The sequence below is a fragment of the Pan troglodytes genome, chromosome 5 (genome assembly GCF_028858775.2).
Source record: "Pan troglodytes isolate AG18354 chromosome 5, NHGRI_mPanTro3-v2.0_pri, whole genome shotgun sequence".
Taxonomy (NCBI): domain Eukaryota; kingdom Metazoa; phylum Chordata; class Mammalia; order Primates; family Hominidae; genus Pan; species Pan troglodytes.
In genome coordinates this window covers 39,013,084-39,027,704 of record NC_072403.2, presented here as the reverse complement: position 1 = coordinate 39,027,704, position 14,621 = coordinate 39,013,084, and the positions used below count along the sequence as shown (strand labels likewise).

Here is a 14,621-nt window from a genome sequence, read left to right as displayed (position 1 = left end):
GAATCAATGTAAAATTATGAAGAAATATCATCCATTCACAGAAGTAACTACAAATAAAAAATCCCAACTTGCGTAATGTATTTCCTCATTAAGAAGAAGGCGATTATGATGTCCTAATTTTCGTTTTCTTCACTTACCCCTACACTCTGCAGTAGTCAGGGGCTTCCTGGGCTATGCTGGTGCCTGACAATTCTCCCACTTCCTCCCAGCAGCTCTAGCATCTTCCTTCCCCAGCCACAGAGGCGTCCCTTCTGATGTATTCTGGTTGGTTGAGCCCCATCAGGCTGTTTCATCTCCAGCCTTTCTCCCTGGACAGGCGTAGGGAAAGGAGTGCTGGATTCGGAGCTCCTCCGTCCCTGCGCTGCCTCATTTTCTCCTTGGGGTCTGGCGCACAGTGGCCATTGCAATACACCCTGAAGACTGAAGGAGGCAGCGCAGAGCCAGGATCCTCCGGCGAGCCATGGCCCTGGCTGCCCTGCTGAGCCTCTCGGAACCTGGGCCATCAGGGGTGAGTGCGCAGGTGGGCGAGGGAGGGTGGGAGCTCTGGGCGCTTCTGGAGCCCACAGATGCTGTTTCCTTTCCTGTTCTGTTTTCTCTGTTCTTTACTGTTTTGCCTGAGGCTCTCTTTTGCTTTCTCTCATTCTAACAATAATAACCACCATTTACTGAACACCTCCTAAGTGCCAAACCTCATGTCCTTCCTCACAACACCATTTTCAGAAAGGCTTTTATTAACACAATTTTAGAAATGAAAAGACTGAGACTCAAAGAGATTCATAAATGTCTCCTTTCCCCCACGTCCTCTCGCTGAAGAGAGAAGAGCCAGGGCTTGGCAACCTCCTCTGGAGTTTCTCTCGTAGATTGTAGAGGTCAGCTTCCTCAAATAGGAGTCTGCAGTGTGGGTTTTTTCCTTCCTTCCTTCCTTCCTTTTCTCCCTCCTCCTCCTCCTCTTCTTCTTCTTTTTCTTCTTCTTCTTTTCTCTCTCTCTCTCCTCTCTCTCTCTCTCGACAGGGTCCTGCTCTGTTGCCCAGGCTGGAGTGCAATCACGTGATCACAGTTCACTGCAACCTTGAACTCCCAGGCTCAAAGGATCCTCACACCTCAGCCTCCTGGGTAACTGGGACTACAGGTGTCTGTCACTACACCTGGATAATTATATATATAGATATATATATATATTTTTTTTCCCCTCAGAGATGGAGTCTCACTGTATTTCCTAGGCTGGTCTCAAACTCCTGGCCTCAAGTGATCCTCCTGTTCAGCCTCTCACAGCACTAAGATTACAGGTGTGGGGCACCACACCCAGCCCGTTAGTGACTCTCTCTCATTTCATTCAGTCCTCAACCCACTGCATTCTCCCTTTTTCTTCCCCACGTCTCTGATGCTGCTGTCAGGGTGACCTTTATACAACCCAAACCAGTGATCACTTCTCTGTCTCTATCTCTTGTGTGTCATGAGTGTGTTTGTGATACGTCCGCTCCTCTTTCCTGGATTTTTTCTCCTGTCTGTTGTCTTTTATGAACCCACTTCCTCTTTGTTTTCCTCCTACTTTCTAGTCTTCTCCTTTTCAGCCTCTTTTTTCGTGTCTGTGTTTGTCTGGATGCAGGAGCACACACTCAGACCCTTGCTATTCTGACTTTATGTACTTTTCTTGAGTGACCCGATCCAAATTTAGAACTTCACTTATAATGAACTCCCTTCCAGTCTGTGTCACTAACCTAGCGTAGCCTGGGACCCATCCATTTAGCTCACTATCCTCGGATTAACTCCATTTGTTCCCACAGAAATTCAAACTAAGCATGTTCCAAACAGAACATCTTACCTTCTCCCGATTATTTCATTTTTCATCACCTTTGCAGTCACTGATGCCCCAGTTCTCCACGTTGGGTATTCTGGACTCCTTCATATCCCTACTTCCGGCACATGATTTAGTGATTCCTGTGGCTTTTCGTTTCATTATTGCCATTCAAACCCATCCGCTGTCCGCCTCACCCCTTGTTCCTGCCCCTGCCTACACCCTCATGACTTCCCATCTGATGGCTGAAGAGTCCTATTGGTCTTGCTTTCAAACCAGCCTCCTCCAACCCATCCTCCCTACTGCTGCCCCCTCCAAACACAAATCTCATCATGTTACTGTCCTGCTTAAGGTGCTTCACAACTTCCTATGTCCTGTGGGATAAAATGCAAACACCTGCCATCAGCACACAAGGCAGGTTACAGTGCCGCCCGGCCCACATCTCCCCTGGCTTCAGTCACACTGAAGAACTGCAGTTCTCCTTGCAACTTCATGCCTCTCTCCTCCTGAGCCTGCTTCTCCTGCTGGACATGTCATTTCCCCTTTCTCTGTTTTGCTAACCTCAGGTAAACACTATCCCTAGGAAACTTTCCTAAATCTCATTTTTCAAAAATGCCCTCTTTATGCTCCTGAGTGGCTCCAGTGTATATCTTATGGCACTCAGTGGTGATCAAAATAACCTATGGAAATAAAAAATTAAAAAACACAAAATAAAATACACATGTAGCAATCTTCTTTTCTTTGTCTCTTTGGATTTTGGATTTCAAGCAGCTTGAGGACAAGGCCCAGGTCTTCTGAGTTACATCCTTAGTGCCTAAAGAGTGAAAATTCACAATGAGTGTTTATTTAACAGAATGAAAATTAACATTTGAAGGTGGAATTTGCTTTAAAATGCACGGACCTTTAGTTTTAGGCTTTGTGAATATAATAAAAACAAAGTAACCTAAGGTGAACAAACGACATCTCTGTAGCACAGCTTGTATATCATGTTTTTCATCTGTTTTTTCTTTGGGCTTTGTTTCTGTAGGTGAGTAATTCTCTAGCCCATAAACTCAGTGGAGGACCCTCAGCATCCGTGTGTGACACTGAACTTGCCGTCACTTGACGCATCCAAGGAGAGGACTGGTTTTCCCCGTTTGGGCTTGGAGGGGAAATCCTTGCTTAGGACCAACAACCATGCAGTGTCATTTCGCTTCACTTCCTCTTCCAGGCTGGACTCCATGCTCTCTCATCTTTATTCTTTTACTGTAATAGTAATAGACTTTTTCGTTGTCAACCTTTTGCTGCGTCTTATACATCAGGTAAAGCTAAGATACTATCCCATAGGTGTTTCAAATGCAACAACTTTTATTTCCAGGTAGAACTACACTTGAAAATATACATTCAACAAGAACATTTTGTGAATGTTATGTGAATGACAACACTTTTAAATTTACTATGCCTTAAAATGAAAGTGTTTTGATAAAATTATATAAGGTACCATTTTTATTCTAACAGTAAGAACATAACTTGAAGTCTATAAATAGCACTAAGACTCTGGAGGTCTTTTCATGTCCTTCATTATTTTTTTCCCTGAAAGATTTTTATTTCATCTCCCTACTTCCCTGCCTTTCTCTGTGGCTATATCAGTATTTTGTATGTCTGGTCCTGTAGGGGTTCTGAGATCCTATGGGAATGGGGTAGGGGGACTACGCAATTTTGTTTCTACCAGGAGTTGTGTGACTTGGGTGAGTTACTTTACTTCTGTGGTCAGTTCCCCAATATGTAAAATAATTTCCTCTGTTAAATCAAGTTTAGCCTAAAGTTGCCTCCTTACATATTTTAAGTTTGGCCTAAAGGTTTCTCTGTACATCATGAACTATAACAAGTGGAGGTGTAAACAGACCGTAGCCTACACTTGTGCCAATCACTGAGTTTTGGCCAATCATATGTAGCTAACTGTTTGAACTGTGTTCAAGTTAGGCAAACATTGAGCTGTAACCAATCTGGCTGTTTCTGTACCTCACTTCTGTTTTCTGTATGTTACTTTTCTTTTTCTGTCCATAAACTTTCTTCCACCACGCAGCTGTGCTGGAGACTTTGAGCATACTCTGGCTTGGGAGGCTGCCCGATTTGTGAATTGTTTATTGCGCAATTAACCTCATTTAAAATTTATTCGGCTGAAGTTTTTCTTTTATCAGGTGGTGTCAGAAGTGGGGTTGGAAGTAGAGCTTCTAATGACCCCCAGAAGTGCTGAGTGACCTAGCGAGGTACCCTCCAGGCCCATTGTGTCTCTTTCTCTCTCGGAGCAGCTGGGGATCGTGGTAAGTTCTCTCGCAGATTCCGAAGCTCCACAGATTTGTGTGTTGAGCTCTCTGAGTTTCTTTGAGTAAATTTCTGATCCTGATTGGGTTTGAAAGTCGCGAAAGAAATTGAACTGAGTCCAGGATCGGATTGGCTCCAGTAATTAACTGGCTTGGATCCGGTTAGAGACCTCTTACATCTAACTGGATCAGAAAGAAACCAGTATTAAATGGCAATATTGCAGAGGTGTAAAATTTGGCTTTTGGAATTTCACAGGGATTTTTGTGTTCTACTCCTTTATTTTTCTTGTGCACTTAGGTACGAAAAAAAATCATTGGCTAAGTTGAACAAGGGACCTGAGAGCAAAGCCAGTATTTGAGGTAAAAAATGTGATACTGAATTTCTGAAGAACTGAGTTCCTTCTGGATTATACATGCATAAGTATTAGGCCCTGGAAGGAGCAATGTCTTACAGAAATTGTCCAGGCATGGTGGCTCACACCTGTAATCCCAGCACTTTGGGAGGCCAAGGTGAGTAGATTGCTTGAGGCTAGGAGTTTGAGACCAGGCTGGCCAACACTGTGAAACCCTGTCTGTACTAAAAATTAAAAAAAAATTAGCCAGGCATGGTGGCATGTGCCTGTAATTCCAGCTACTCGGGAGGCTGAGGCACAAGAATCACTTGAACCCAGGAGGTGGAGGCTGCCATGAGCTGAGATCATAATACTGCACTCCAGCCTGGGTGACAGAGACTGTGTCTCAAATAAAAAAAATTTTTTTTTTACTAAAGATAACTTGCAGTAGAACATTCCAAAAGAACAACACTGCACTGAAGTGCATTTGAAAATGAGGGCTCCCAAATTAGTCTCATGTACAGTCTCATGTAGGGATGCCTATTGATATGCAGAAGCTTCTAAAAAATTTCAATATTTGCATTCAAAGACTTTACAAAAAAGAATTAAAAAGCTTAAACAACTAATTGATTTAAAAAATTAAATCTGCCTTGCGCTTTTCGCTGATGGCTGTGTGTGACAGGATTAGGCATGTACAGGATCATGGGACATGGGGAACTTTTTTCTCCCCAAAGCAGGAAACTTGAGAGCTGATGAGACGGCTGGAAAAGATCCTTCATGACTGACAAGCAGCTGCCTGAACTTTTTTTTTTTGAAACGGAGTCTCACTCTGTCTCCCAGGCTGGAGTGCGGTGGCACAATCTCAGCTCACTGCAACCTCCGCCTCCCGGGTTCAAGTGATTCTTCTGCCTCAGCCTCCCGAGTAGCTGGGATTATGGGCGCCCACCACCATGCCCGGCTAATTTTTTGTATTTAGTAGAGACAGGGTTTCACCATGTTGGTCAGGCTGGTCTCGAACTCCTGACCTCAGGTGATCCGCCCACCTTGGCCTCCCAAAGTGCTGTGATTATAGGCATGAGCCACCGCACCCGGCCCTGAACTTTTAATTTAGTGTCACTGCAATAGGTGGGTCCTCCTCTGTCCTCCCTGAACTCTTTGCCTTCCCCACCCTGCTGCAGACATTGCTTTTCTTTCTCTCTTTCTCTTCTTTCCTTTTTCTTTCTTTCTTTCTTTCTTTCTTTCTTTCTTTTTTTTTTTTTTAGGCGGATTCTTGCTAGTCGCCCAGCCTGGAGTGCAGTGGTGCGATCTCGGCTCACTGCAAGCTCCGCCTCCCAGGTTCACGCCATTCTCCTGCCTCAGCCTCCGGAGTAGCTGGGACCACAGGCGCCCGCCACCACGCCTGGCTAATTTTTTTTTTTTTTTTTTTGTATTTTTAGTAGAGACGGGGTTTCACCGTCTTAGCCAGAATGGTCTCGATCTCCTGACTTCGTGATTTGCCCGCCTCAGCCTCCCAAAGTGCTGGGATTACAGGCGTGAGCCACCACACCCCGCCTCCTTTTTCTAGCTTTCTATTATATCTTGTCTAGAGATCACATGTTGAAACTTCTGGCTGGAGGCCATTCCACCCCACTTTGAATAGATTAAAGATAGCAGAGCCCCACCAGGGGCAAGTTTAAGCCTTACCAGTTCAATATTGGGCACTAAGCAGAGTGGCTAATGTCTATGTTTTGTCCCATGTATTTTGCTGTGGCTGGAAGGGAAAATGCTAATTCAGTTCCCTCATGCAATCTCTTGGGCAGCATCTTACAAAATTGAGAGGCTTTTGCCTATGGTTCCCTGAAATCAAAAAAGATGATTTTCCTTTGTGTTGTGGCTTGGCCCCCAGGCTATGTGCAGCTAACAGGGTCGCTAGGGCCACTCAGAAAGAGGGAACCCAGAAGCCTGGCATGCTGGCAAAAGGGTAAGAATTTCTTAGCAGTCAGACTTCTGGCCTCTCTCTGTGTGTGGAAACGGTTGTAGGAGTGGTAAAAATCACTGTCTCCTCTGCAAAGTTTTAATTAATGATAAAAAGGATTTGTGAGGCTGGGTGCGGTGGCTCACGCCTGTAATCCCAGCACTTTGGGTGGCCGAGGCGGGTGGATCACGAGGTCAGGAGATCAAGACCAACCTGGCTAACACAGTGAAACCCAGTCTCTACTAAAAATACAAAAAATTAGCCGGGCGAGGTGGCAGGCGCCTGTAGTCCCAGCTACTCGGGAGGCTGAGACAGGAGAATGGCGTGAACCCCGGGGGCGTAGTCTGCAGTGAGCCGAGATCGCGCCACTGCACTCCAGCCTGGGCGACAGCGAGACTCCGTCTCAAAATTAAAAAAAAAAAAAAAAGTATTTGTGAGCCAATCTTAAGCTGTAGCAAATCTGGTGTACTTTGTGCTATGAATTGGTCTTTCTGTGTCATTTGGTCATAAAAGGGGTTAAATAGGATAAAATGTGGGCCTAGGACTCCCAGAAGTCTGCTGTTCAAGCCAGCCTGGCAAACTGGTCAGTTACAAACTGCAGGTCCCTGAAACAAAAAAACACTGGATAAGGTTTCCCTGTCATCTTGTTTTATGTCATTGGGAGCTTGACCTTATAATCACATGATGGTACTTTTGGTCTCCACCCTCTGGAGGACAGGAATTTTGGAGTTCATGTCATAGTTAGCTCTAAAAATTATCTTGAGCAGTTAAAAGCCTTTGCAAGCTGAAAATTGGCTGCTCTTAGGCTCCTCCTTCTGGGAGGAACAATGGAAACCACCAATGGTGTAGCTTAATGGCTAAGCTTTGCCATCTTATGATGGCAGCCAGGCAGGGTTCAATTCCAGCTCAGGGAATGAGACCTGTTTGGTTTGATATCTTTCTGATCTTTGCTATTTGCTGATTCTCTTCCCCTCATGAACAACTTCTGACTCTCGTCTTGAATTTTCCTTTCTCTGAGCTACGTTTGGAAATTCTAGAGTTTGTAAAAATTGCTTGCTACCTTTTTGAAAATACTTCGTACACTTGTGGTTAAGTCATAACCTTGTTAAAGCTTATTGGTTTCACCTGGGAGATTACCTTTGGTAAAGTTCAAAAGCCAGACATATTGGCTGTTTGGCCTGGCTAAAGTCAAGTAATAAGAGATTTAAAATGATTATTTTAGGCTGGGCGCAGTGGTCCATGCCTGCAATCCCAGCGCTTTGGGAGGCCAAGGAGGGTGGATCACCTGAAGTCAGGAGTTCGAGACCAGCCTGACCAACATGGAGAAACCCTGTCTCTACTAAAAATACAAAAATTAGCTGGATGTGGTGGCTCGCACTGGTAGTCCCACCTATTCAGGAGGCTGAGGCAGGATAATCGCTTTAACCTGGGAGGCGGAGGTTGCAGTGAGCTGAGATTGAACCACTGCACTCCAGCCTGGGCAAGAGAGCAAGACTCCATCTCTAAAAACAAACAAATAATTTTTTTTTTTTTTTTTTTTTTTAGAAAGAGCGCTATAGTTAAAAGTCAGCTTAATTAAAAGTGGATATCCAAGCTATAGGTATATTTAAAGGGCCTTTTGGTTTTTTCTCTTCTCGGATCTTTGTTTTTTTTTATTTATTTATTTTTTCTTTTTAGCCAACTGAATTGTTTTTCTCCATTTTGTCTTCTTGCCACTTTTGTTGCACACATGAGAGGACCTAAGGTAACTTCTAACAGCCTGGGACTCCTTGGGAAAAACAGAGGAGGCACTACGATCCTGCTTTGGGATATAACTCTGTTTTCCTCATGAAACACCAGGAATCAAAAGCAGATAGATCCCTCTCAAAATCTAAGGCTAAATATCCTTTTGGGGATGGCCAACAGGGTGAAACTCAGTCTCTACTAAAAATACAAAAATTAGCCTGGTGCAGTGCTGCACACCTGTAGTTCCAGCTACTGGAGAGTCTGAGGCATGAGAATTGCTTGAGCCTGGAAGGCGGAGTTGCAGTGAGCCGAGATTGCACCACTGCACTCCAACATGGGCGACAGAGTGATACTCTGTCTCAAAATAAAGGAAAGAAAGAAAGAGAGAGAGAGAGAGTGGAAGGAAGGAAGGAAGGAAGGAAGGAGGGAGGGAAGGAAGGGAAGGAAGGAAGGAAGGTCATTTCCACAGTTAATTGCTTAATGCTGGTGCAATTTCTGAAAACTTCACAAGTAGGCACAGTTCTAGAATATGGTGTCTTTCAGGAGGTTCCTGAAAGGATGGAAAGGACCCCAAAAAGTATTCTTGATTACAGGTTTCTGATAACTTTAGAATCATATCATTTTTACTGGGTAAGAATTCCTGGAGCTTTTTTTTTTTTTTTTTTTTTTGAGACGGAGTTTCACTCTGTCGCCCAGGCTGGAGTGCAGTGGCACGATCTTGGCTCACTGCAAGCTCCGCCTCCCAGGTTCACGCCATTCTCCTGCTTCCTGGAGCTTAAAAGACTGACTGGTTTATAAAACTGCCATCCCAAGTAGAACACAAATTAATTGAATACCAAGAAAATACTTTGCAAGTCTTTCATGCTAAATCACCCAATACTGAAATTGTTTAGATACACAATTTGAATAAACTCTGTGGTCTAACTCAAATTACCTATGATAACCCATCAGTTATCAGTGCTATGCACCTCAATTGGAGAAACAACCGTGTCAAGCATGGACTCATGGAGAACCAAGGTGGCTGCCTTATCCTTCCTGAGCTTTTAAAGCTTTTATAATTTAAAGTTCTGCATTCCATGACTCATCATGGAAAAGATAAAATGATCCAAGTTAAATGCATATTGGTGTGGTGACTTCTAAATTGCTAAAATAGTTTATGACCAATGTTTGGTTTGCCAAACCCATATTCCTGGGAAGACAATCAAAGCTTCAGGTACATTCTGCTACCTCATGAGCCATTTAAACATTTATGAAGAGATTTCAGTCAATTGTCATTTTCAATGCATGTTTTCTGGTTGTGTAAAAGCTTTCCTATACAAGTGAACTGATGTTATAACAGTAGATTATTATTTCACAGTGTATTTTCACCAGGTAAAGAAAGCTTTTTATGGTTCACTGACTGAGGACAATCAACCCCTTCACAATCTAGAACCTGAAGATTGGATCTTCTGAGAACATCAGAGAAAGACTGCCCTTGCCATCCACACTGCAGTAAACATCAGAACCATGAACTTTGGCTTCATGATCTCACAACTGAGAAGGATCCCTCCACATTCTTGGAAATATACACCCATTGGAACCCGTAAGGTAAAGCTAACCAGGGAAGTTTCTCCCTAGAAGAAGATGGTATCCTTGATGTGAACAGCTTTCACCAAGATCACAGATCAAGACTTCTCTGCTATATGGAGGGTCTTATCTTTGAGTATTTTTTCCCTTGCTTATGCCTCTATGAACAGTAGAAGTGAAAAGGGGGTCTGTTGTGTGCACTCATGGGGTAGGTATACTTTTATTGGTGAAGGGTTTTGCAGCCAGCCTTATACATGGATAACCTCACACCTTGATAGATGAAAGATGAAGGCCCAGTGTAGGTGAGAAATTTTAATGGTACATAGGTTGCCTCATAATCAGTCAGAAACAGAACATTGATTCACTCCCCTATTCCACATCATGGGTTAAAGAGAACATTGCCAGGAGGCCTTCAGTCTTCTAGAAGGGCATTTTTCCTTAGGTCCTTTTTACCATGATTTGGAGTAAAACAGGCAATGATTAGAAATGTATCCCTCATGATAGGCTCTAAACAGAGTCTACTGTAAGGGCTATGGTTACACAACAGATTTTACATTCTTTTGTGAAAGTTATGCTTAATAGTAGGATTGCTGTAGCTTACTTACTGGCTAAACAGAGAAGTATCTGTGCAGCTGCTGGCACTTGTGGCCTATGGAGAAATACATCACGTCAGGTATTACAGAGATTCAGTTGTAGGTAATTAATGAAGAGACTGCTTAAATGAGTAAACTCTTTATTTAGCTCATTCTTTGATCTATTTAATTTTGGGTGGTTTGGTTTATGGGGACCCTGTGTAAGGAGCATACTCCAAACTCTTGGTATTATCCTCCTGATAGTCATAATAGTAGTCTACCTGGTGCACTGTATTCTCTCGAAAGTTTTAAATGTTTGCATGCAGTCATCTCTAGAATGTCAAATTGTCTCTCTTCAACTAGAATGACAAGATTGAAAGAAATGTGTGACCATGATGGCATTTTAACCTATGAATGATGTGTCGAGACTGGAAACCCAAAATGATGGTAACAGAGTGGCGCTAAGGCCCTAAGCTTTGGTCACATTCTCACCTAAGTGAGAACCTGACCAAAAAGGGGACATTTTTAAACAAAATCATGGGAGGCCATTGTTTTGGACTTTAATGAAAGGCCAAATGCACTAAGCCCCAACAGACCAGACCAAACCAAAATGGAGTCACTTGTGCTAAATGTGACATGATTAAACTAAGACTTTAAGGAAACACATAGATCCTAAAACAGACCAGGTTTTGTTTTTTTCTCCTATAAACAGAATGTTCCAACAAAAGGAGGTACCCTGTAATCTAACCCTTACAAAACTAAAATTAAAATAAAATAAAATAACCTGAAATCCTTGTTCCCCCTTACAAAACTCATTGTTCTGCTATTTCCCAGGGGGTTTCAAGACCAAATAAGTACATTTACAATGGTGATAGTGGCATCGATGACTAAAGTTTTGGTAAATCTCTAAAAATTGAGAAGATTACCAAAAGAGGAAAATTGTTAAATCAAGTTTAGCCTAAAGCTGCCTCCTTACATATTTTAAGTTTGGCCTAAAGGTTTCTCTGTACATCGTGAACTATAACAAGTGGAGGTGTAAACAGCCTACACTTGTGTCAATCACCAAGTTTCGGCCAATCGTATGTAGCCAACTGTTCAAACTGTGTTCAAATAAGGATACACCCAGCTGTAACCAATTGGGTGTTTCTGTACCTCACTTCTGTTTTCTGTATGTCACTTTCCTTTTTCTGTCCATAAATCTTCCACCACATGCCTGCAATGGAGTCTCTGAGCCTACTCTGCCTCGGGGGGCTGCCTGATTCACGAATCGTTCATTGCTCAATTTGACTCTTTTAAATTGAATTCAGCTGAAGTTTTTCTTTTTTTCTTTTTTCTGTTTTTTTTTTCGAGACAGAGTCTCACTCCGTCACCCAGTCTGGAGTGCAGTGGCGCAATCTCAGCCCACTGTAACCTCCTCCTCCCGGTTCAAGTGAGTCTCCTGACTCAGCCTCCCAAGTAGCTGGGACTACAGACAGCATGCCTGGCTAATTTTTGTATCTTTAGTAGAGACAAAGAGGTTTAGTAGAGACAAAGGGGTTTCACCATGTTGGCCAGGCTGATCTTGAATTCCTGACCTCAAGTGAACCACCTGCCTCGGCCTCCCAAAGTGCTGGGATTACAGGCATGAGCCACCGTGCCTGGCCAGAAGTTTTTCTTTGAACACTTCTTTTTTTTTTTTTTTTTTTTTTTTGGGAAGGAGTCTCGCTCTATCTCCCAGACTGGAGTGCAGTGGCGCGATCTCAGCTCACTGCAAGTTCCACCTCCCGGGTTCACGCCGTTCTCCTGCCTCAGCCTCCTGAGTAGCTGGGACTACAGGCACCTGCCACCATGCCCGGCTGATTACAGGCGTGAGCCACCGCGCCCGGCCTTCTTTGAACACTTCTACGTGGAAGTGTGAGGATTCAATGAATAAGTTGAGCACATGGTACATGTTCAGTGAATATTTTCTGATTGTGTTCAGTGTTATCATTATTGGAATGATGTGAGGGTTGTGTAAGTCTTCAGAGACCAGGGAAACAACTGAAATCTTCTATGAGTCATTTCTATCATTGTTTATCCCCATTCCTTTTCTTTTCATTCATTTTTGCATTTCTCATTTTCTGTGTTATTCCCTTGCATTCTTAAAAACTTTCCCATTACCTGCTTGCTTCTTGTATTCTGTGTACTTTCCTATGTGTTCCTCATTCTGCAGTCTTCTTCCCCTTCATGCAGCAGACCATGTGTCAACGTATGCAGAGTTTGTGCAGACACACAGACCCTCTGGGGAGTATATGTTTGAATCTGATGAAGATGAGCAGTTATTTGTGCACCTGGACAAGAAGGAGATGGTCTGGCATCTGTGAGAGTTTATTCACACTGTGAGGGGCAGAAAATGAAGGGACCAGGGATGGAAAGGGATGGGGGACAAAACACTAAGCTGGCAGTCCTAACCCCACTGTGTTTATTCTACTCCAGGTGTCAAACTTTCTCAGTCAGAAGTTGACATAAGGAAGTCACCAGCTTCGGTCTCCTTTAAATCTCCAGGCCTAACTTTCTTTTGAATCTCTGCTCTTCAACCACAATGACTTATGTACCCCAAGACCCCTCTACCTCCTGGCTGCCTATGATCCTCCTGCACCTAGCACTCAGCAAAGGGTCTGACATTTAGATAGCACTCAATCAATATGAAGAATTTAAAGTGTAGTGACAAGGTGGTGCCCACACTGGATGGTCTGTATGCTGTGGTCTCATCGGGGACCTTTCTCTGCACTGCATTTTTCCTGAGAAATCCCCGAGTTCAATAAATACCTGTGTATGTCAGAGCTAGACACATCTGATGCCTTTCTGTGACTCCTTATATTCTCAGTTTCCTAGGAATGCATATCCTGGACCTGTAATTGTAGGATACAGGTGCATTATGGGTGCAGATACCTCAGTTTTGCATCCTGCAAGAGTTAGTCTGGAGATTGTTCACTCCACTCTGGGTACTGCTGACACCTACAGCATGCGTCCAGGGGACAAAAATGGATGGAGATGACTCTGATTGGATAGTGAGAGGAACACAGGTAGCTCTGGGAAACTGACCAGGGATAGGTGCCCAGGGGCACACAAGGCCCAGACGCTGCTTGTGAGAAGTCAGGGAGAAGGAAGCCAACAACTGGATGTATCAGAGAGCCACTGAGTGCTCATCATGTGTATCAGGAGTTAAGAATCCATCCTCTACACGAAAAGGAAAGCTTACACCAAACATGTCTTCTACCTTGATTTACAGTAACTTAATATGAAATGCAAAACACATAAAAATTTTGGATTGTAAAAAAAAGATCAGTGTTTGAAAGAGTGCTACACCTATTGCTTTGCACTTTCAACAATGGGGAGGCGTTTCTCTCTGTATGAATTATTAGCTCAGGAGGTCTAGGCTGGTGAATGAATGCAGACTTAGAGGATAAATATCGTCTACTTGATGCATTCAAAAGGCCAAGCAACATTTGGTTAAGGAGTATTTGTGATGGCATGCAAAGAAAGTGTTGAAAGTGTGTTAGATTATATTTATCGTTTTAAATTCTGATGCTTATTTAATTTCTTAACAGTAATGCTAAAACATGCTCTTAGTAAGTTATATGCTGAATCAGTGCTATGTTAATATGGGCCCTATAACACAGATTTGCAGTCTGTTCACCATTGAATAGCTAAGAATAGTGGTTTCAGACCTAAATGGATGAAGACACCAAACATGATGATGGGGCAGCTCACTGAAATATAGTAAATCCAGGAGAGGTCTATGTCCAACGGGCCACCTTATACAATAGTTTGGATGGATTTTCATGGTTTTCTTCTTTCTTATGTCTAAACCACAATGAACTTCTTTATTAACTCTTACTGTTTGCCAAAACCCTCAAGAAAAAAAAGTGATGAGACATGACTTGGTATATATTCTTAACAGAAAACAATCATGTTGGGTTTTGATTATTCATGGCACTAAGGAGAAAGGAACTTGGTTGGAGGCCCCATGAGAGAAATCATGCATTGAATCCAGGAACAGAATGATAGAAACTGGCTTCAGTGCAACTACTCAGCAGCAGCATCCTCTTGGGAGGCTGGGGGTCTGTCCTTGAAGCAGATACTGGGACTAAAGAAACAGAAAATGCTTGTTCCAAGGTACATTAGTCTTTTAGGCAAGGTCAGGAACCCTGTGGAGGTAAAAAACAGTAATCCCAGGTTGCTGGCCCCCTTCCTTTAAGTCCCAGGAGAGAAAAATAACGGTGAGAGGCTGAATCTCAGGCTGATAAAGAATAGAGTTGATCTGAGCTTCCTTTAGCAATGGAGCCATGCAATGCTCTTTCCCCACTCACCCCAGGGCTGAGGTTGAAACAGGGGTTCAGGCCTGAGACTCTC

The 14,621-nt window shown here is 43.3% G+C and overlaps 1 protein-coding gene and 1 long non-coding RNA gene across 3 annotated transcripts in view; one reads left to right on the top strand and one right to left on the bottom strand.

Annotated features, from left to right (window-relative positions):
* Positions 1-492: 492 nt before the first annotated feature.
* LOC100610904 (HLA class II histocompatibility antigen, DP beta 1 chain-like) overlaps positions 493-14,621 on the bottom strand; it is a 30,559-nt gene continuing 16,430 nt past the window's right edge. For both annotated transcript variants that reach the window (XM_016955245.3, XM_024357138.3), the window contains exon 3: positions 493-2,609. In XM_016955245.3, the coding sequence (XP_016810734.1) occupies positions 2,476-2,609 (134 nt within the window). In that variant the 3' untranslated portion in view covers positions 493-2,475. The remainder of the gene's footprint in view (positions 2,610-14,621) is intronic.
* LOC134810288 (uncharacterized) lies at positions 9,441-13,052 on the top strand. Its single transcript, XR_010157970.1, has 2 exons — positions 9,441-9,696; positions 12,702-13,052. It is a non-coding gene; the product is annotated as an uncharacterized LOC134810288 (long non-coding RNA).